This window comes from Haliotis rufescens, unplaced genomic scaffold (assembly GCF_023055435.1).
Source record: "Haliotis rufescens isolate VD_foot unplaced genomic scaffold, xgHalRufe1.0.p SCAF_11, whole genome shotgun sequence".
NCBI lineage: Eukaryota > Metazoa > Mollusca > Gastropoda > Lepetellida > Haliotidae > Haliotis > Haliotis rufescens.
This window is the reverse complement of record NW_025963791.1, coordinates 10,871,066-10,891,946: the sequence shown is the minus strand read 5'-3', so window position 1 is coordinate 10,891,946 and position 20,881 is coordinate 10,871,066. Positions and strand designations below refer to the sequence as shown.

Genomic DNA, 20,881 nt, shown 5'->3' with positions numbered 1-20,881 from the left:
TTCTCAGTGAAAACATCTTTAATGACAAGGTATGATATAAACAGTGGGCGATATAAATGATACAAACCGTATATATAGTAGGCGATTTCGTTCTGTGCTCAAAGAATTCACATCTGAGTGTTGAAGCAAATATGTTTAGTTAAGCGCACTGATAATTTTATATCAGATTTATCTCTTGATATAAACTCCATGGTTTGTTATCTTGACACTTTGCAAGTCAGATTGCGATATCGATAACTGGTCGGTGAGTGAAGTATATTTAGACAATAGCTTAAACATTTTTCAATAACAAGAAAGCTTGCGATCGAACGTCATCTAATTCTCCGACTTAATTCAGTAATTTGGGATTTCTTTTTAAACTGTACATGTTGATGTAAGATGTATTGAAAACATTCATGATATAAGCAATTGCTATAAAAAAAATTCATTAAATATTCCAAACGTTATAATTGAGCCTTTAATTTTGAATAGACTGGTGCTGTGGAAATAAAAAGAAAATGGCGGCCGAGGTTTCACAAATAATACTCAACGGATAAAGAGCCAATACAAATAGTTAATTAGGCAATCATTTCTACTGTCTCTCCTGATTACCAAAATTGCGTGGATCGAAGCTCATGATATCAATCACTGGATTGTCTGGTCCAGACTCGATAATTTATAGACCGCCGTCATATGGCTGGAATATAGTGCTGATTGTGGCGTTAAACAACGAACAAACAAACCAAAATATCGTCCCCAGCGTAATAGTTCGTTGTTTGTTGCTTATCGCCGCAATGTCCCAGCTTTGTGAAGGAGGTCGGAACCAGACAAACCAGTGATTGATATTATGAGCAAAGTCCAAAGCCTTCGGGGCACGAAAACATCAATACAGTCGTCGAGCATGGCCATCTAACAAGCGTAGATTACTCGGCACCAGTTGTAACGATGAATAGAAGTCCATTGCTTATTCCGCTTTTAACGACATTTTGCACTCCTGGTAACTGCATGTAGAAAGTTAACCCAAATTACCATACTTTGAATGAGAACTAAACAAACTGTATATGATGTGTATATAAAGAGCAGTTGAACCTACACGTATCAGTGAGTGAGTGAAAATTGGGTTTCACGCCGTTTTAACAGTATTCCAGTTATTTCACGGTGTGTCAGCTTAATGTCGTAGGAAAGCCTAAGGGATTCAGGTCTCATATGTTTACCGCTTTGGTGAAACCGTTGAACACGGGTATGGTGCTGAATAATCGAGAAACATAATCGTGGCGAACCGGGATTCGAGACCACAATCATTGGTTTCTGGCGTGCTCACAGCGAATTGCGGCGCCTTAGATGACTGGGCAACCGTGCCCATCTCTACCTGTATGAAAACCCGAAGGTTACGAAATGAAAATGATACTGGCCTTGTGACAGAAAATATTTCACAGTCATACAGGAGGGTCGTAGCCATAAAAGTTCAACGTCAGCAACTCTTGTCTTTTCACTATATGTACATGCAATTAACATTAAATATTGCTGACACTGCATTTTCCTTATCCTTCATATTAACTATCTGAGCCATTGCACACAAACTGCCTCCTTGTAGTGTCTCTCAGTCAGGACATTTATACCTGTCAACACATGCATTCATTAAAGTCGCCACATGCATTAAGAACAGTTAACACATGCATTGGTTATGCCAACAGTCAACACATGCATTGAGAAAAGTCAACACATGCATTCAGTAAAGTCGCCACATGCATTAAGAACGGTTAACATATGCATTGGTTATGCCTTAAGTCAACACATGCATTGAGAATAGTCAACACATGCATTCATTAAAGTCGCCACATGCATTAAGAACAGTTAACACATGCATTGGTTATGCCAACAGTCAACACATGCATTGAGAATAGTCAACACATGCATTCATTAAAGTCGCCACATGCATTAAGAACAGTTAACATATGCATTGGTTATGCCTTAAGGCAACACATGCATTGAGAACAGTCAACACATGCATTGAGAACAGTCAACACATGCATTGAGAACAGTCAACACATGCATTGGTTATACCAACAGTCGACACATGCATTGAGAATAGTCAACACATGCATTCATTAAAGTCGCCACATGCATTAAGAACAGTTAATATATGCACTGGTTATGCCTTAAGGCAACACATGCATTGAGAACAGTCAACACATGCATTGAGAACAGTCAACCCATGCATTGAGAACAGTCAACACATGCATTGAGAACAGTCAACACATGCATTGAGAACAGTCAACACATGCATTGAGAAGGTATATTGGAACACATGCATTGAGAACAGTCAACACATGCATTGAGAAGGTATATTGGAACACATGCATTGAGAACAGTCAACACATGCATTGAGAACAGTCAACACATGCATTGAGAAGGTATATTGGAACACATGCATTGAGAACAGTCAACACATGCATTGAGAAGGTATATTGGAACACATGCATTGAGAACAGTCAACACATGCATTGAGAACAGTCAACACATGCATTGAGAAGGTATATTGGAACACATGCATTGAGAACAGTCAACACATGCATTGAGGACAGTCAACACATGCATTGAGAACAGTCAACACATGCATTGAGAAGGTATATTGGAATGTCAGCAGTTATTCGGCTCCATATTGGATTAAGGTAAGTTCCGTGTTTTCAGTCAGCGTCCGGGAGACCACTACCGGTGCTCATAGATGGATATAACGATGGTCGGTCGGTTCCATCCTCGCCAATGTCTCTATGCTGTGTTACATCTTGTTCTCCGTATGTGGGATTCTGAAACGTGGCGTCTTGTTCCACATCCACATCTACAAAGCGGGCACTCTGACGCTGATTGTATTTATCTGTCCAAATCTCATGGGATCTTCGTATGGGGCTCCGTCTGGAGACAAACGATTGCAGCGTGCAGCGTCAACAAAATCTAATTACAATCCTGTATCATTTGGGGAGAATTTAATTTGTTCGTGTTCAATAAAAAATGGCATAATTTCACATGTAGATATTGAACCCAACATATGGGCTTGTAACCGGCATGTGGACATTGTACTCGGCACGTGGGCATTGTACCCGACATATGAGCATTGTACTCGGCACGTGGGCATTGTACCAGACATATGAGCATTGTACTCGGCACGTGGGCATTGTACCAGACATATGAGCACTGTACTCGGCACGTGGGCATTGTACCCGACATATGAGCACTGTACTCGGCATGTGGGCATTGTACCCGACATATGAGCATTGTACTTGGCACGTGGGAATTGTACCCGACATATGAGCATTGTACTCGGCGTGTGGGCATTGTACCCGACATATGGGCATTTTACTCGGCATGTGGGCATTGCACCCAACATATGAGCATTGTACTCGGCACGTGGGTATTGTACCAGACATATGAGCATTGTACTCGGCATGTGGGCATTGCACCCGACATATGAGCATTGTACTCGGCATGTGGGCATTGTACCCGACATATGAGCATTGTACTCGGCATGTGGGCATTGTACCCGACATATGAGCATTTTACTCGGCATGTGGGCATTGCACCCAACATATGAGCATTGTACTCGGCACGTGGGTATTGTACCAGACATATGAGCATTGTACTCGGCATGTGGGCATTGCACCCGACATATGAGCATTGTACTCGGCATGTGGGCATTGTACCCGACATATGAGCATTGTACTCGGCATGTGGGCATTGTACCAGACATATGAGCATTGTACTCGGCACGTGGGCATTGTATCAGACATATGAGCATTGTACTCGGCACGTGGGCATTGTACCGGACATATGAGCATTGTACTCGGCACGTGGGTATTGCACCAGACATATGAGCATTGTATTCGGCACGTGGGCATTGTACCCGACATATGGGCATTGTACTCGGCACGTGGGCATTGTACCCGACATATGAGTATTGTACTCGGCACGTGGGCATTGTACCCGACATATGAGCATTGTACTCGGCATGTGGGCATTGTACCCGACATATGAGCATTGTACTCAGCATGTGGGCATTGCACCCGACATATGAGCATTGTACTCGGCATGTGGGCATTGTACCAGACATATGAGCATTGTACTCGGCACGTGGGTATTGTACCAGACATATGAGCATTGTACTCGGCACGTGGGTATTGCACCAGACATATGAGCATTGTATTCGGCATGTGGGCATTGTACCCGACATATGAGCATTGTTCTTAACACGAGGAACACTACAACTTGACAACATGTTTGTTAACATTTCATGTACACCAACATGTTTACACAACGTACCTTCTGTACCAGATAAACGCAGCAACGACGACAAGGACGACAACAGCACCGACGACAACGCCCACTATGAGGCCAACTGGAGTCCCGGAGCTGGGCTGCAAGACAGATATGAACAAAAATTAGCATTACAAACCCTCTACCATATCGACAGTTTGTGAGACAGTTTTGAGATTTTGAACAGAACCATAGCTATTCCACGGCGTTTAAGCTATGTGTTGGAGGAATGCGGGAAGTGAAGGTCATAAACGTAGGTCATACACGATTGCAACTTTGACGAAAGCCACGAGAACGCGTACTATGGAGATGACAATCATAATCAAGGCAAATCTGGGATTCGAACCCACGATTATAGGATCATGACACGCCTGAGGGACGCAACTCTGGACAGAGCCTTTGACACTTGGGCCATCCATTCCACATAACCGGAATACAAAAATTCGTGAACATCACATACGTGACAATAGTGGACGAACTCGGATACATACCTCAGGCTTCGAGTCTCTCAGTTCCTGTGTCGATCCCGTGTATACAGTGTACGGCATTAAATGATCCAGATAGCCTTTGGACAAATAGAAGGGTGTACTTGTTGGTGATGTGAACCGCACTGTCAACTCCGTAATATCCTCTCTGCAAAAGAAGAACCAGATGCAATGATGATTTCTTATATACTCCCTGCTCTGACCCACAACCAACTCAGTCCTTGGCACTGCGAGTAATTCTAGACTCTATATGTTAATACACCGCCGGGCAAACAAAGGTATATGTTGAATATTGGGTTTGATTTAACCGAAAAATTACAAACGTTACCTAACGTAACTAGGATGAAATCATTCGCCGAAATACTGCAAAGTTAAAGGCCAACACACATCTATGACATCCGTATTAAATGCATCAACATCAGAACAATTTGATTTTATACTTTGCATTTTATTAAAGATGAACATTGTTTGGTAACTCTCTACTCAATATGAAAGGAAGGAATCATGAGCCGATTTCGGGAGAGTGATTTCGTCGCTCCACCCGACTAGAGTAAATAGTTAAGTAGAAACACGATAACTGGAAATACTTGATAAGTATTTATTCAGACATGTTATATCAGGATCTCTTTTATATCATCTCTTCTAGTGTTTCGGTAGTCGGTCATCGGACAGCAGCCATTATGTTCTATATAACGCAGGGTCATAAACTGGTAAGATAAACGAGGCCCTACAATACATATTAGGATATTTATGATATATGGCGACAGCACCCTATTCTCATAACAAGATTTTTGCACCTACCCAGCACTGTTATACAGTTGTTTGACGGCAATAGTAATCTGTATGGTTGACGGATTTACGTTCTGCAGCCTCTTAGCAATCTCTGACTGAAGAGTTGATTTGAGATTTTGAATGATGATCTTCTTGTAGGATACCTTCAGATATACTGTCAACGCATCTCCTGAAGAGGTAAACAAAACCATTGTCTGTATTGACTTTATTAATGTGATTATTAATATTAAATTATTTGGTGGTTATCAAAACATATGAACAAACTTGATGGTTTTGAGTTTTGGAACACATGTGTCTAATTAAATACACTTATCCCTACTGTACCTGGTGTAGCTTTCCTTGTTGATGCTATTGTTGAATGTGCGGATGCTGGCTGTGTGTGATGGACAGAGTGAGTAGATTCTCCGGCAAGATCTGAAGTAGATGCAGAGTGTGATGGCAGACTAGGAGATGCAGATTCGCCTGCACTTGTGGACACTCCTGAAGTCGATGTCCCTTCTGATGACGTGCTGCCATGTTGGGGGCTTGTTGCTGTACGTCTGCTTGTTTCGGGAGTCAGAGTTGACCCTGAAGATTTCTTAGAAGTAGATGGTCCTTCTGATGACGTGCTGCCATGTTGGGGGCTTGTTGATGTACGTCTGCTTGTTTCGGGAGTCAGAGTTGACCCTGAAGATTTCTTTGAAGTAGATGGTCCTTCTGATGACGTGCTGCCATATTGGGGGCTTGTTGCTGTTGCTATTGGTTTGCTTGTTTCGAAAATCGATGGTGTCCCTGAAGATTGCGTCGAAGTAGATCGTTTGAGGGATGTTGATGTGTGTGAGGACAGTGAAACAACTGAGGATTGCGTTGTCGTCGGTGACTGAATTGAGTGACCAGTTGTAACTCCCATGCTGCTTGTTGACTTTGAGGCTGTAGTAGAGGTCATATGTTGCCTTGTTGGTGTTGGTGTTATATTTGTTGAGGCTTCGGTGCTTTTTGTCTCTTGGGACGTGGCTCCTCCTGTAGATGGTATCGATGGCGATGTCATCTTGATACTAGTAGATGGCGCTGTTCTACGAGTGGATGAAAACGTTGTACTCTGAGCAGCAGTGGTCGTTGACGTTGCAGTTGTCTGTGTTTTCTTAACCGTTTTCGGTTTGGCTGATACTGTCGACGGCTTTATTGAAGATGTTGTCCTTGTTGTCGTCGGTGTTAAAGTGGATGGTGTAGATGTTGATGTTGATGTTAAAGGTACAGTTGGTGTTGACATTCTTTGTTTTGTCGTACCTTAAAGGAGATATTTCACTCAACGTCATAGCAATATTTAAGAATATTCAAGTGCCTACGGGAATTGAGATCCGTACACATAATAAACCTAACCTGGATCTTTAACAATTTACTTTCTATGCTGGCGTGCAACACGAATCTGTTTATTATAATCAAACTTTCCGTCACACAAATGGGTGAAAATATCAGGGATATATATATATATATATATATATATATATATATATATATATATATATATATATATATATGCCATAGATAGGTTCTTATAAGTGTTGTATATTGTAGCAATAAACAAAAAGCCTTTTAGGCAAGCTAACTATACATATTCTTTATGTTCTTTGTTCAAAACTTTGTTTTTCTCACTTGCGGGTGAAGTCGATGTAGCAGCTGCCGTTGTGGAAGTTACCATGATTGTCGAGGTCGATAGTGGTAATGTTTCACAGCGATTACCTGCAGTAGTAACAGGAAATAAATGTATTCAACTCAAACAGGAGAAATCATTATACTGCTAACTGATACTGAACAATCAGATGTTATTTATAGTTTTCGTATTTAGGCTTCATATCTGGTTTTGCCGCTGTAACTGAAACACACATATTCTCCATTTAAAATCCCAGCATTCCTCCCCCGCCCCCCCCCCCCCCCCACCCCCCCCAACCCCCACCCCCACCCCAACCCCCACCCCCGCCCCCACCCCCTTCTCTCCTTAATATCAAATGGTCGGTCCCATATCACATACACTATACACTGTACATTATAAATTACTATTACACTTATATAGGTCGCAATATTGTGGGGGTCATAACCAACGTTATATGCAAGTGAAATAAAATCCATTCACAATGCCTACCCTTGAATCCAGATTTACAGGAACAGGTGGCCTTTGATCCAGAAAAATGACACGTTCCTTGATTTTGACATGGATTCTTTGTACAGGGGGTTGTCTCACAAAGTGTGCCGTTAAATCCAGGTTTACAGGAACAGGTGGCCTTTGATCCAGAATAGTGACACGTTCCTTGATTCTGACATGGATTCGTTGTACAGGGGGTTGTCTCACAAAGTGTGCCGTTAAATCCAGGTTTACAGGAACAGGTGGCCTTTGATCCAGAAAAGTGACACGTTCCTTGATTCTGACATGGATTCGTTGCACAGGGTGTTGTCTCACAATGTGTGCCGTTAAATCCAGGTTTACAGGAACAGGTGACCTTTGATCGAGAAAAGTGACACGTTCCTTGATTCTGACATGGATTCGTTGTACAGGGGGTTGTCTCACAATGTGTGCCGTTAAATCCAGATTTACAGGAACAGGTGGCGTTCGACCCGACAATATGACACGTTCCTTGATTCTGACATGGATTCGTTGTACAGGGGCTTGTCTCACAAAGTGTGCCGTTAAATCCACGTTTACAGGAACAGGTGGCGTTCGACCTAACAATATGACACGTTCCTTGATTCTGACATGGATTCGTTGTACAGGGGGTTGTCTCACAATGTGTGCCGTTAAATCCAGGTTTACAGGAACAGGTGGCCTTTGATCCAGAATAGTGACACGTTCCTTGATTCTGACATGGATTCTTTGTACAGGGGGTTGTCTCACAATGTGTGCCGTTAAATCCAGGTTTACAGGAACAGGTTGCTTTCGACCCAACAATATGACACGTTCCTTGATTCTGACATGGATTCGTTGTACAGGGGGTTGTCTCACAGTGGGTGCCGTTGAATCCAGATTTACAGGAACAGGTGGCGTTCGACCCAACAATACGACACGTTCCTTGATTCTGACATGGATTCGTTGTACAGGGGGTTGTCTCACAAAGTGTGCCGTTAAATCCAGGTTTACAGGAACAGGTGGCGTTCGACCCGACAATATGACACGTTCCTTGATTCTGACATGGATTCGTTGTACAGGGGCTTGTCTCACAATGTGTACCGTTAAATCCAGGTTTACAGGAACAGGTGGCCTTTGATCCAGAATAGTGACACGTGCCTTGATTCTGACATGGATTCGTTGTACAGGGGCTTGTCTCACAATGTGTGCCGTTAAATCCAGGTTTACAGGAACAGGTTGCTTTCGACCCAACAATATGACACGTTCCTTGGTTCTGACATGGATTCTTTGTACAGGGTGTTGTCTCACAGTTGGTGCCTTTAAATCCAGGTTTACAGGAACAGGTGGCGTTCGACCCGACAATATGACACGTTCCTTGATTCTGACATGGATTCGTTGTACAGGGGCTTGTCTCACAATGTGTACCGTTAAATCCAGGTTTACAGGAACAGGTGGCCTTTGATCCAGAATAGTGACACGTGCCTTGATTCTGACATGGATTCGTTGTACAGGGGCTTGTCTCACAAAGTGTGCCGTTAAATCCACGTTTACAGGAACAGGTGGCGTTCGACCTAACAATATGACACGTTCCTTGATTCTGACATGGATTCGTTGTACAGGGGGTTGTCTCACAATGTGTGCCGTTAAATCCAGGTTTACAGGAACAGGTGGCCTTTGATCCAGAATAGTGACACGTTCCTTGATTCTGACATGGATTCGTTGTACAGGGGGTTGTCTCACAATGTGTGCCGTTAAATCCAGGTTTACAGGAACAGGTTGCTTTCGACCCAACAATATGACACGTTCCTTGATTCTGACATGGATTCGTTGTACAGGGGGTTGTCTCACAGTTGGTGCCGTTGAATCCAGATTTACAGGAACAGGTGGCGTTCGACCCAACAATACGACACGTTCCTTGATTCTGACATGGATTCGTTGTACAGGGGGTTGTCTCACAATGTGTGCCGTTAAATCCAGGTTTACAGGAACAGGTGGCCTTTGATCCAGAATAGTGACACGTTCCTTGATTCTGACATGGATTCTTTGTACAGGGGGTTGTCTCACAATGTGTGCCGTTAAATCCAGGTTTACAGGAACAGGTTGCTTTCGACCCAACAATATGACACGTTCCTTGATTCTGACATGGATTCGTTGTACAGGGGGTTGTCTCACAGTGGGTGCCGTTGAATCCAGATTTACAGGAACAGGTGGCGTTCGACCCAACAATACGACACGTTCCTTGATTCTGACATGGATTCGTTGTACAGGGGGTTGTCTCACAAAGTGTGCCGTTAAATCCAGGTTTACAGGAACAGGTGGCGTTCGACCCGACAATATGACACGTTCCTTGATTCTGACATGGATTCGTTGTACAGGGGCTTGTCTCACAATGTGTACCGTTAAATCCAGGTTTACAGGAACAGGTGGCCTTTGATCCAGAATAGTGACACGTGCCTTGATTCTGACATGGATTCGTTGTACAGGGGCTTGTCTCACAATGTGTGCCGTTAAATCCAGGTTTACAGGAACAGGTTGCTTTCGACCCAACAATATGACACGTTCCTTGATTCTGACATGGATTCTTTGTACAGGGTGTTGTCTCACAGTTGGTGCCTTTAAATCCAGGTTTACAGGAACAGGTGGCGTTCGACCCGACAATATGACACGTTCCTTGATTCTGACATGGATTCGTTGTACAGGGGCTTGTCTCACAATGTGTACCGTTAAATCCAGGTTTACAGGAACAGGTGGCCTTTGATCCAGAATAGTGACACGTGCCTTGATTCTGACATGGATTCGTTGTACAGGGGCTTGTCTCACAAAGTGTGCCGTTAAATCCACGTTTACAGGAACAGGTGGCGTTCGACCTAACAATATGACACGTTCCTTGATTCTGACATGGATTCGTTGTACAGGGGGTTGTCTCACAATGTGTGCCGTTAAATCCAGGTTTACAGGAACAGGTGGCCTTTGATCCAGAATAGTGACACGTTCCTTGATTCTGACATGGATTCGTTGTACAGGGGGTTGTCTCACAATGTGTGCCGTTAAATCCAGGTTTACAGGAACAGGTTGCTTTCGACCCAACAATATGACACGTTCCTTGATTCTGACATGGATTCGTTGTACAGGGGGTTGTCTCACAGTTGGTGCCGTTGAATCCAGATTTACAGGAACAGGTGGCGTTCGACCCAACAATACGACACGTTCCTTGATTCTGACATGGATTCGTTGTACAGGGGCTTGTCTCACAAAGTGTGCCGTTAAATCCAGGTTTACAGGAACAGGTGGCGTTCGACCCGACAATATGACACGTTCCTTGATTCTGACATGGATTCGTTGTACAGGGGCTTGTCTCACAATGTGTACCGTTAAATCCAGGTTTACAGGAACAGGTGGCCTTTGATCCAGAATAGTGACACGTGCCTTGATTCTGACATGGATTCGTTGTACAGGGGCTTGTCTCACAATGTGTGCCGTTAAATCCAGGTTTACAGGAACAGGTTGCTTTCGACCCAACAATATGACACGTTCCTTGATTCTGACATGGATTCTTTGTACAGGGTGTTGTCTCACAGTTGGTGCCGTTGAATCCAGATTTACAGGAACAGGTGGCGTTCGACCCAACAATACGACACGTTCCTTGATTCTGACATGGATTCTTTGTACAGGGTGTTGTCTCACAATGTGTGCCTTTAAATCCAGGTTTACAGGAACAGGTGAGCTTTGATCCAGAAAAGTGACACGTTCCTTGATTCTGACATGGATTCGTTGTACAGGGGGTTGTCTCGCAAAGTGTGCCGTTAAATCCAGGTTTACAGTAACAGATTGCTTTCGACCTAACAATATGACACGTTCCTTGATTCTGACATGGATTCTTTGTACAGGGGGTTGTCTCACAATGTACGCCGTTAAATCCAGGTTTACAGGAACAGGTGACGTTCGACCTAACAATATGACACGTTCCTTGATTCTGACATGGATTCGTTGTACAGGGTGTCGTCTCACAATGTGTGCCGTTAAATCCAGGTTTACAGGAACAGGTTGCTTTCGACCCAACAATATGACACGTTCCTTGATTCTGACATGGATTCTTTGTACAGGGCGTTGTCTCACATTGTGTACCGTTAAATCCAGGTTTACAGGAACAGGTGGCTTTCGACCCAACAATATGACACGTTCCTTGATTCTGACATGGATTCTTTGTACAGGGGGTTGTCTCACAATGTGTACCGTTAAATCCAGGTTTACAGGAACAGGTGGCCTTTGATCCAGAAAAGTGACACGTTCCTTGATTCTGACATGGATTCTTTGTACAGGGGGTTGTCTCACAAAGAGTACCGTTAAATCCAAATTTACAGGAACAAGTGACCTTTGATACATAAAAGTGACACGTTCCTTGATTCTGACATGGATTCGTTGTACAGGGGGTTGTCTCACAGTGGGTGCCGTTAAATCCAGGTTTACAGGAACAGGTAGCCTTTGATCCAGAATATTGACACGTTCCTTGATTCTGACATGGATTCTTTGTGCAGGGGGTTGTCTCACAATGTGTGCCGTTCAATCCAGGTTTACAGGAACAGGTGACCTTTGATCCAGAAAAGTGACACGTTCCTTGATTTTGACATGTATTCTTTGTGCAGGGGGTTGTCTCACAATGTACGCCGTTAAATCCAGGTTTACAGGAACAGGTGACCTTTGATCCAGAAAAGTGACACGTTCCTTGATTCTGACATGGATTCTTTGTACAGGGGGTTGTCTCACAATGTGTGCCGTTAAATCCAGATTTACAGGAACACGTGACCTTTGACTCATTAAAATGACACGTTCCTTGATTCTGACATGTATTCTTTGTGCAAGGGGTTGTCTCACAAAGTGTGCCGTTAAATCCAGGTTGGCAGGAACAGGTGACCTTTGATCCAGAAAAGTGACACGTTCCTTGATTCTGACATGGATTCTTTGTACAGGGGGTTGTCTCACAATGTGTGCCGTTAAATCCAGGTTTACAGGAACAGGTGACCTTTGATCCAGAAAGGTTACACGTTCCTTGATTCTGACATGGATTCTTTGTACAGGGGGTTGTCTCACAATGTGTGCCGTTAAATCCAGGTTTACAGGAACAGGTGACCTTTGATCCAGAAAGGTTACACGTTCCTTGATTCTGACATGGATTCTTTGTACAGGGGGTTGTCTCACAATGTGTGCCGTTAAATCCAGGTTGGCAGGAACAAGTGACCTTTGATCCAATATAGTGACACGTTCCTTGATTTTGACATGTATTCTTTGTGCAGAGGGTTGTCTCACAATGTGTACCGTTAAATCCTGCAGGACAAGAACAGTTGAATGTTGACCCAACTACTCTACACTTTCCTCCGTTGTTGCAGGCACCTGAAATATACAGAGAAGGCATCTGGTTGCAGGTACATTTCTTACAACTCTCATGATAACACTATTCAAACGTATGATTAGATTCATAGACTTAAACAGAATATAACACTATAGACACTGCATATATTTCAAATGCAGTGGCTAAAATACCTATATGTAGTTTTAAGAGTATGCTTGTCAGGTAAATATTGAAAGCGACCAAAAATGCACTAACCAACGACGACAACTCTGGTTTGAAGACTGGATTTATGACGGTAGATACTAAATTATCAATCTGTAACACTTACTCTGTTCTCACTTCAGCTTCTGATTTATCTCTGAAAATATTCATTTTAATGTCACTCACACTTATAAGTGATCAATATTTTGAATTAGAAAGATTTGTATCAGGGTGTCTGATTTCAAAAATGATAACCATCACTATCCAATACGAAAGAAATTCAATGAAGGTTGACCGATGACTCGAAACATTGTATTACAAAAACGTGACATGTCGAGATACGCAAATGTTTTGTACAAAAACGCGTACATCAGTCATTGTAGTTTTAGGTTGTAACATTCCTTGCATTGTTTGATTTGCAGAATTTTCTTTATTATAACAAATATAAGTCACAACAATAAAGTTATGATATAATGTTAATGACATGTACGTGCTCTTTTTCATAACGCAATCACTAAGACGATAGCAAATCGTATACGTTAACATTAATTTACGTCATGTATAGCTCTAAAATCGATTTGTTGAACTAGGTCTTGTCCAATAGCGAGTGAGTTAAGATTTTACCTATCGTGGGATACACAAAAGTTGGGAGCACGTTTTTAAATGGTAAATATCTTCCAGCAAAAACCCCTAAACAAAGTTATAAATCGTAGATATAATATGAAACAAAACCTAGCTACGTTACATATATGCAGGATGTGACTTATAAACTACAATTAGCAGTAGGCTTTTGGCCACAAACAGCACTCAAACAAATCTATCCTTACTGGGGACCAAGACTTAGTGGTAAGGAGGTGAGGAGAATTGTGCTTTTAACGTCGCTTTCAAGCTTGTTGCACTTATATAGTGACGTGGATGCGCGCGTGCGTGTGGCTGCTTGTACCAGTCTGGATTCATACCCGTTTTACTGTGCTAACCACCTGAGATACCATGCCGCAGTTCAACATCTATACCCAACTAAGACACATTATGACTCTGGGCCGACCGATCCTTGTTTTCTCCCCTAAAGCCGAGCACAAGCCAGGGTAACAACAAATGCCATCGTTTAACGTCATTTAGTATGACGCCGTCGGGGATCAAACCACCGACATTCTGCTCCAGGCCGGCGCTCCATCCACTAGACCACGGACACAGTTGTGTTCCTCACAAGCGACTCGTAGATAGCTAACAAGATGATGGTTGTAAAATGTTAAGCGTTAAATTCCTTGGTGGTCTATGTCTATTGTCCCACACACATGTCACTCAAGTTTCAACAAAAACAGAGGCTAAATATAATAAATAGGGCATGGAAGAGGTCCCAGGAAATACTTCAATATTCTGAGCCAAGACATCTTTCAAATATTTCTTTCCAATACTTCAGAATCTAGAACTGTACTATGTTGAACCTTTAACGAATGTTATATTGAGCTACGAATTATATATTCAGCTGTCGGCATGTCTGCCTTTAGTTCAAATTTGACATTATAAAACGTGAAGGAGTAATGTACCTTTAATGCACCTTTTCGTCCCATCCGGGCCACACGTGTAGTGATCTGCTGGTCCTGGGTTACACAGGACAGAACACCTGGGTCCATAGTAGTGGGGGTCACAGGTCACAGTGATGGTCAGAGTTAACCTGCAATATGGGGTCACGCTGTATTAATATGATTTTAAGTATGTGGTAGAAGTAGCACACGAGTATACACGAAAACTCAAAACGTCAACGTCAACAATATTCAATCTCGATTATCTGCTGAAACAGATTCCTTAGGACGTAAAGGGCAAATTAGTGATGACAGTTAAATGAATGGCTAAAGCATTATTGTTAAATTCCGTGTTAGGTGGACCTCTACGTGTGAGGAAGGTATCGCGTAGGACATAGAGTCACGCAAATACAATATATGAACAATAAACAAAGAATTGACATACCTTGCATCTTTGTCAGTAAGAGTGATGTTGGCGTCATTGTGAGACGGCGGTAGAGGTGTCGTCATGTCATCTAGAGGAAGTGGTGTACTTGACAGCCAGTAATCATCACCCACTTTAGCCTCAAATACAGCGCCTGTCTGAACACACAAGGATTATGTTTAATTACATGGTTCACTGATACACACGTAGGATGTAGTTTCAACTCAGTCATGCTTGAAATTTGTTGTTATACATGGTTTATAGTAGTGTTTTAGTCCGCTTATATTCCTGTCATATCAGGGCAGCGGGACACTGGAAATGGCATCACACCGCAGGGATTCGAACCCAGGTAGTTCGAGTGACGAATCACGGCTTTAACCACTAGGCTTTCCAACCGCGGGTTTAACACGAGCCTGGCAATGCAACACAACTTCACATAATTTCGTGCTACCCGTGTGTATATAAAAGAAACGTTCAATACTATATTAAAGTTTTATTCATGTTCCACGTTAAGTAGATTAACACGATGAATAGTGTTGCTTGTCATCAGTGCTCAGATTGAGACATACTATATTTCTTTATAGTATATTACACATTAGTATATATGTCATTGAGCTTTGTTGTTAATCTACGGTAATGTCCCTGCTGGAGATGTAGACGTAATGAGTTTGATAGTTCAGTACTGAAGTCAACAGGCGACAATATCGCGAAATATACCTGTAACGAAGTAAACGGCTTGACGATGGGATTGGCTATTCCGCCATTAATGCTAGTCCCAAATTTGGCGTCCCGTGTGCCCTCGTATTGGTCGCTCATCTTTGTGCAGTCTCTGTAACAACATAATGGGACACCATCATACTCTTCTCACAGTATGCAGGAACATCATCATGTGATGAAAAGAAAAAAGTAATGTTGTACTGTTAAACAGTTGAATAAAACACAAGGTTATATGTGACTTATATTCAATTGCAATTAAAGTACATCATTACACATGTACACAATTGATTATAGACATTTGATACATAAAACTCCACAATTGTTTATCTTCAGATTGAATTTTGAAAATCATAAATCTACCTACCCTTTATTGGACAAACCCTTGAGACAAAAGGTGAACAGCAGATCACAGGGATGTGATGAAAAGAGTCCTCCCTTGCATCCTGTGTCTGATGACTTGTGGTATTCCAGTAGATGTACAGACACATTGCCGCTGCTGGTACAGGGCTGTCGGGGAGAGAGATGCACATGAGACAGCAACAGTCAAAATAAAACAGTTGCATGTTATAAGGAGACTCCAATCCTGAAATGAACCTAAATGACAAACGTCATCTCAATCACATACCTCAATCCAATAGCTATACAGGAAAACAACGATAAACGCCTTGTTCCAGTTCCTCATGGTGTTTTATCGCATGTAGATGTTGGCACAATGGCTCTCCTGTGTGGCTGTTGTTAAGAAGGTATGATTAAGGTCTGTCCACCTGTTCTATCTGATGGATGCTAGAAATACGCCTCCTTAGTGTTGCTCCCACCACACCTTAACGCCACAGGTACAGGCCGGTATATGAATCCTCCGACACACCTGGTATGTGTACTAGTTCAGAAGCTATCAGTATCTGTTGTCCTGATTGTGCCGCACACTATCAGTAGCACTGGTTGGATATATGTATGTTGTCTAATCATACAATAGTATATGTTACTGGCTTCACTGTAGTCAGATGTCTCAAATTCCTTTAGTACTTTAAATGTGCATATACATTTGTAGTCTTCAAAAACAACATCTTTAGGCAACACATATGTCTTTCAATACTCATAGCTGAAGATAAAATATAATTTCAAAGGTTTTACAGTTTTTTTAATTGTTTGTGTAGAAGTCTGTTTATTTGCAACTTAGGACCAAAACTATATTAAATAAAGGTACTAAATTACATTAATATGCGTTTCTGATGTTTGCGATTGTATATTTCCGGGTAGTATTGGTATGGCAATATGTACAATGTCTCGCAGGAAATACTAATTATTGGAAATGAATAACTAAAATGGTAGCAGTATTCAATGCAAATCACCAAATATAACTTTTCTTAACACCGATATTTTACTTGTATATTACCATGCTGGGGGCAAAGTGTTTCGAATACTTCCCTCTGTAATTAATAGTCCAATAATACTATGTAAATTCACCCTATTGCGGCAGGAATAGATCTATCCGTATCTTACCACCGGCGAGATATATAGAGGTTATCACGCTTGTGTGTTTGGGGATGGTAAATATCCTACATTAGGAATAAACATTGTATTTAGCGAGCCTTGGCAAGCTAAATACATAGTGTTTATTCCTAATACAGGATATTTACCATCCCCAAACACACAAGCGTGATAACCTCTTTATCATATAATGTCATTCTTTAATTCTGTGCTTCAAAATCGCTTTCCCTCTCTTACAAACATTACCGAAACATTGCGAGTTTTCCTGGAATGCGCGCATTAATATTTATTACGTCACAGGGTAAGTGATGTGTCAGTCGGACAGTGACAGTAGCCAATATAGTTCCAACTAAAATCTGTTTCTTATACAGTGGCGAAGCAACATATACGCAAAACAACAGTTGTTTTTAATTGCCTTTCGCGGCAATCCATCGGTCTGTCCGCTTGAGTAACTGCCCTTTGTCAAAGGGAAGCTACTCTAACCCTAGTCTATGAGACGTCGCGGCCACGGTCAGACGTTGTTGACAGTCGGTCTGTCCTGTCATTACAATAAGAAGTGTAGTCAGATGTACACACAGCGACAAAACCAAACAAGGTAACAATTCAAACATATTTCCGCCAAATCCAACTATTTTAATTTGTGGAGGAGGTTTCAAGCCGCAGAGGTCTACAAGCACAGATATGGCTACTGATCCCGCTTGGCTAGGCCTCGTGCCCTCGCCAAATTGATTCGAAATTTATATCTCCAAAGTTGACAAAACTTATAAAATGCCTTAGCTACGTCACAGTTAGACACAGATTTTCAGTATATTAGACTGTTCTTTTGATAATGATAGCAACTATCCCTGTAGTTTATCCAGATTCCCGATGGTTAATTCTGACTCGATCGCCAAATGACAAGGGCGACGCCATGTTTGTTTATAAACAGTGAAAGTAGTCCCTACTTGACCTTTGATATTTGCATCTCTATCCGCATATGACCCCAACGGATATCGTTTTAATCCGTTGGCTTTATCCTGCCGAGAAACCTACCCATTATATGATAAATCGTGATATGCCGCAGCGTGACGTCAAGTCGTATTGATCTTGTTTAAACTAACACCATTTAATGACGCAATAATCGCATGACGCTTGTGATGCCTCCGCCATACCCACGGTGTCTTTAGAACTTACAACAATCACTTTTGTGAGCCATATTCTTTCACGCCGCAGTCACACTTTATCACGTCGGGCAGTGCAACGCTTCAAGTCAGTGGATGATATTATGAACATACATACAGTCAAGGTAGGATAACCACACGGAAGCAATAAGGTGCTGGTGGCTTTCTAAGCATGACTGTAAAATGTACATGTTGTCAGTTATTGTTGGCTCTGTTCAGAATCCCCTTGACAATCACCAATGATATCAGTCTCTGAAACTATTCAACATAGTAGTAAACAGTTGATTTTTTTAACATTATTATATGGTTGAAAACACAATACAACACGGTTTGGTGCAATTGACTTTTCAAAACTGATGCGGTACCGTCATGACCTGGCGATGAATGTAACTTCAGATTGTTCATGTAAACATAAAATCATTTAATCTACATTTATATGTGAAGTAACTGCAATCACTGTGTGGGTTCGAATCCCGGACACAACCTCGAACTCAACCCCCAAAAGTACTAGAATGTGTACTTTACCCAGAAAGTGTTTCCTAAATATTACATATATGACACGGTATTTCGGCTTCAAGTCCACGTTTGAATATTTATGATTGTAACAGAAAAAAACACAGCAACGACTAAATGCATTTGTCTTTTTGAGACGATCCTTTAGTCAATATTTATAATGATGTACAAATGTACACTATTTTCACTTTCATTCACTGTCATTCTTCAATTGTAAAGTACTCACTGTAAGGTTGATCATTTTATGACTGCTTCAATCCTATATTTTTATGGATGTTCTGTATTGTATTATATTTTATATGGATGAGGTGTCACATGGGCTTGTGTGGCTGGATATTACTTAAAACATAATTGTATTTTCATAATGTGCCACGTGAAATCTAAATTGCAGCGTTTGAGACAATAATAATATACATTTCGTCTTCTCTTCCTGTAAATTGTACAGTTCCTTTATGTGATAATTATGTTTCACTGTATATGGGGAGAAGGCGGCCTTAAGTGGTGCCCTCGTGCCAAATACGATATAATATGGACGATATAATATGTTGACACTATGTATAGATTATGTATCAATACATTCTGCAATATAACGACCTGAAAAGAATGGAGAATTTTATAATGGAAGAACATTTAAATTGGCACACTGTGGTGTTATAAATTTCATGGCCGCTGTTACACTTATTGATTATCGTGAGTCAGTAAAAAGCATCATTGCTAATTATGAAGCTGCATAACCACAACTAGAAATATGAGTATTACATATATTTCAAGGGGGGGGGGGGGGGGGGGGGGGGGGCATTTACCTGTTATTTTACAAAGTAACATTTCTCTCCCACTTTTAGATGCGATCGTTCGGCCACTGCGTTTATTTGCGTCGTCTAGGTACATCTATGGGAAACAACTTACTTGACACTTCCTTCTAAAACATAACGACGTCCAATATATGACGTCACAAAGTTGCGAGCGCATATTCGAATCACCAGAAATGGCGTCATGATAGACTTTATCCTGAAATAAACCACGCTTCGTTTATCATTGTTCATTGCGATTTATCGTGTAGCTATCTTACATCAGGTGTTATTCAATGGCCACATGGGTCTCTTTGGTCACACTGATTTGCTTTTGTATGATAGTTTGCAATCCACATACAATGATGCACTCAGTTTAAGGCAGAAGTACCCAATGCATCAGTATCGTTATACACGCTGTTTTGTTTGTTAAGAGTTGGCGAGTTGCCATTGATGGTAAATTTAGGTAGACGATGCGGTATAGAGTACTGTAATAGGCAGTGCAGATTTTGTAATTTACAGGAAATTGAAGATGAGTTTCATTTTATGCTTGTCTGCCCATGTTACAGATATTTAAGAAATAAGTATTTACCTATTTATTACACTTCCAATCCTACTTTATTTAAATATAAGACACTATTATCTTGTAACCGCACTAGTATTGTAACTAATTGTGTTAAGTATATACTGGAAGCACTTGCAATCCGAAATACTGTCACTTAATACCCTCTGTCATCTGCCTCATACTGTATTTTTCAATGAGTATTTGTACGTGGGCCTATGGCCTTTATACTGAAATAAAGAATTGTTGACTATAACACTGCAGACAGTTTAAAATGTGTGCGGTACAAAGTCTCATATCTGATAGAAGGGAACCAACTAGAAACCTCGTGGCGGAGTGCAAACACTTGTAATCATTTCAATGACGGCTGTAACTGGTACAGTGCTGATAAATGAGGTAAATACTGATGTTATCTAACATGCACTATAGTTAGTTAATGGTGACAATCAATTCGACATGACTGATTTGAATGATGGTTGAGTGTTTTGATGTGCAG

General features: G+C 41.5%; 1 protein-coding gene across 1 annotated transcript; it reads right to left on the bottom strand.

The window, feature by feature from the left end:
- Positions 1 to 16,738, bottom strand: LOC124141203 (neurogenic locus notch homolog protein 2-like). Its single transcript, XM_048392867.1, has 12 exons — positions 16,500 to 16,738; positions 16,239 to 16,381; positions 15,875 to 15,986; positions 15,179 to 15,315; positions 14,758 to 14,885; positions 7,684 to 13,050; positions 7,197 to 7,283; positions 5,889 to 6,830; positions 5,574 to 5,733; positions 4,779 to 4,920; positions 4,294 to 4,388; positions 1 to 2,892 (listed from the first exon to the last, which is right to left on the bottom strand). The coding sequence occupies exons 1-12, from the start codon at positions 16,554 to 16,556 to the stop codon at positions 2,667 to 2,669; spliced, it is 7,596 nt and encodes a 2,531-aa protein (XP_048248824.1). The 5' UTR covers positions 16,557 to 16,738; the 3' UTR covers positions 1 to 2,666.
- Between the last annotated feature and the right edge of the window lie 4,143 nt (positions 16,739 to 20,881).

What these genes read in the sequence shown, in the direction of transcription:
- LOC124141203 (XM_048392867.1), bottom strand. Translation starts at nt 16,556, where the DNA reads ATGAGGAACTGGAACAAGGCGTTTATCGTTGTTTTCCTGTATAGCTAT. An exon ending in GACGAAAAGGTGCATTAAAG is followed by an intron (nt 13,051 to 14,757) that starts GTACATTACTCC and finishes TGTATATTTCAG; the next exon opens with GTGCCTGCAACAACGGAGGA. An exon ending in AACAAGGAAAGCTACACCAG is followed by an intron (nt 5,734 to 5,888) that starts GTACAGTAGGGA and finishes TTACCTCTTCAG; the next exon opens with GAGATGCGTTGACAGTATAT.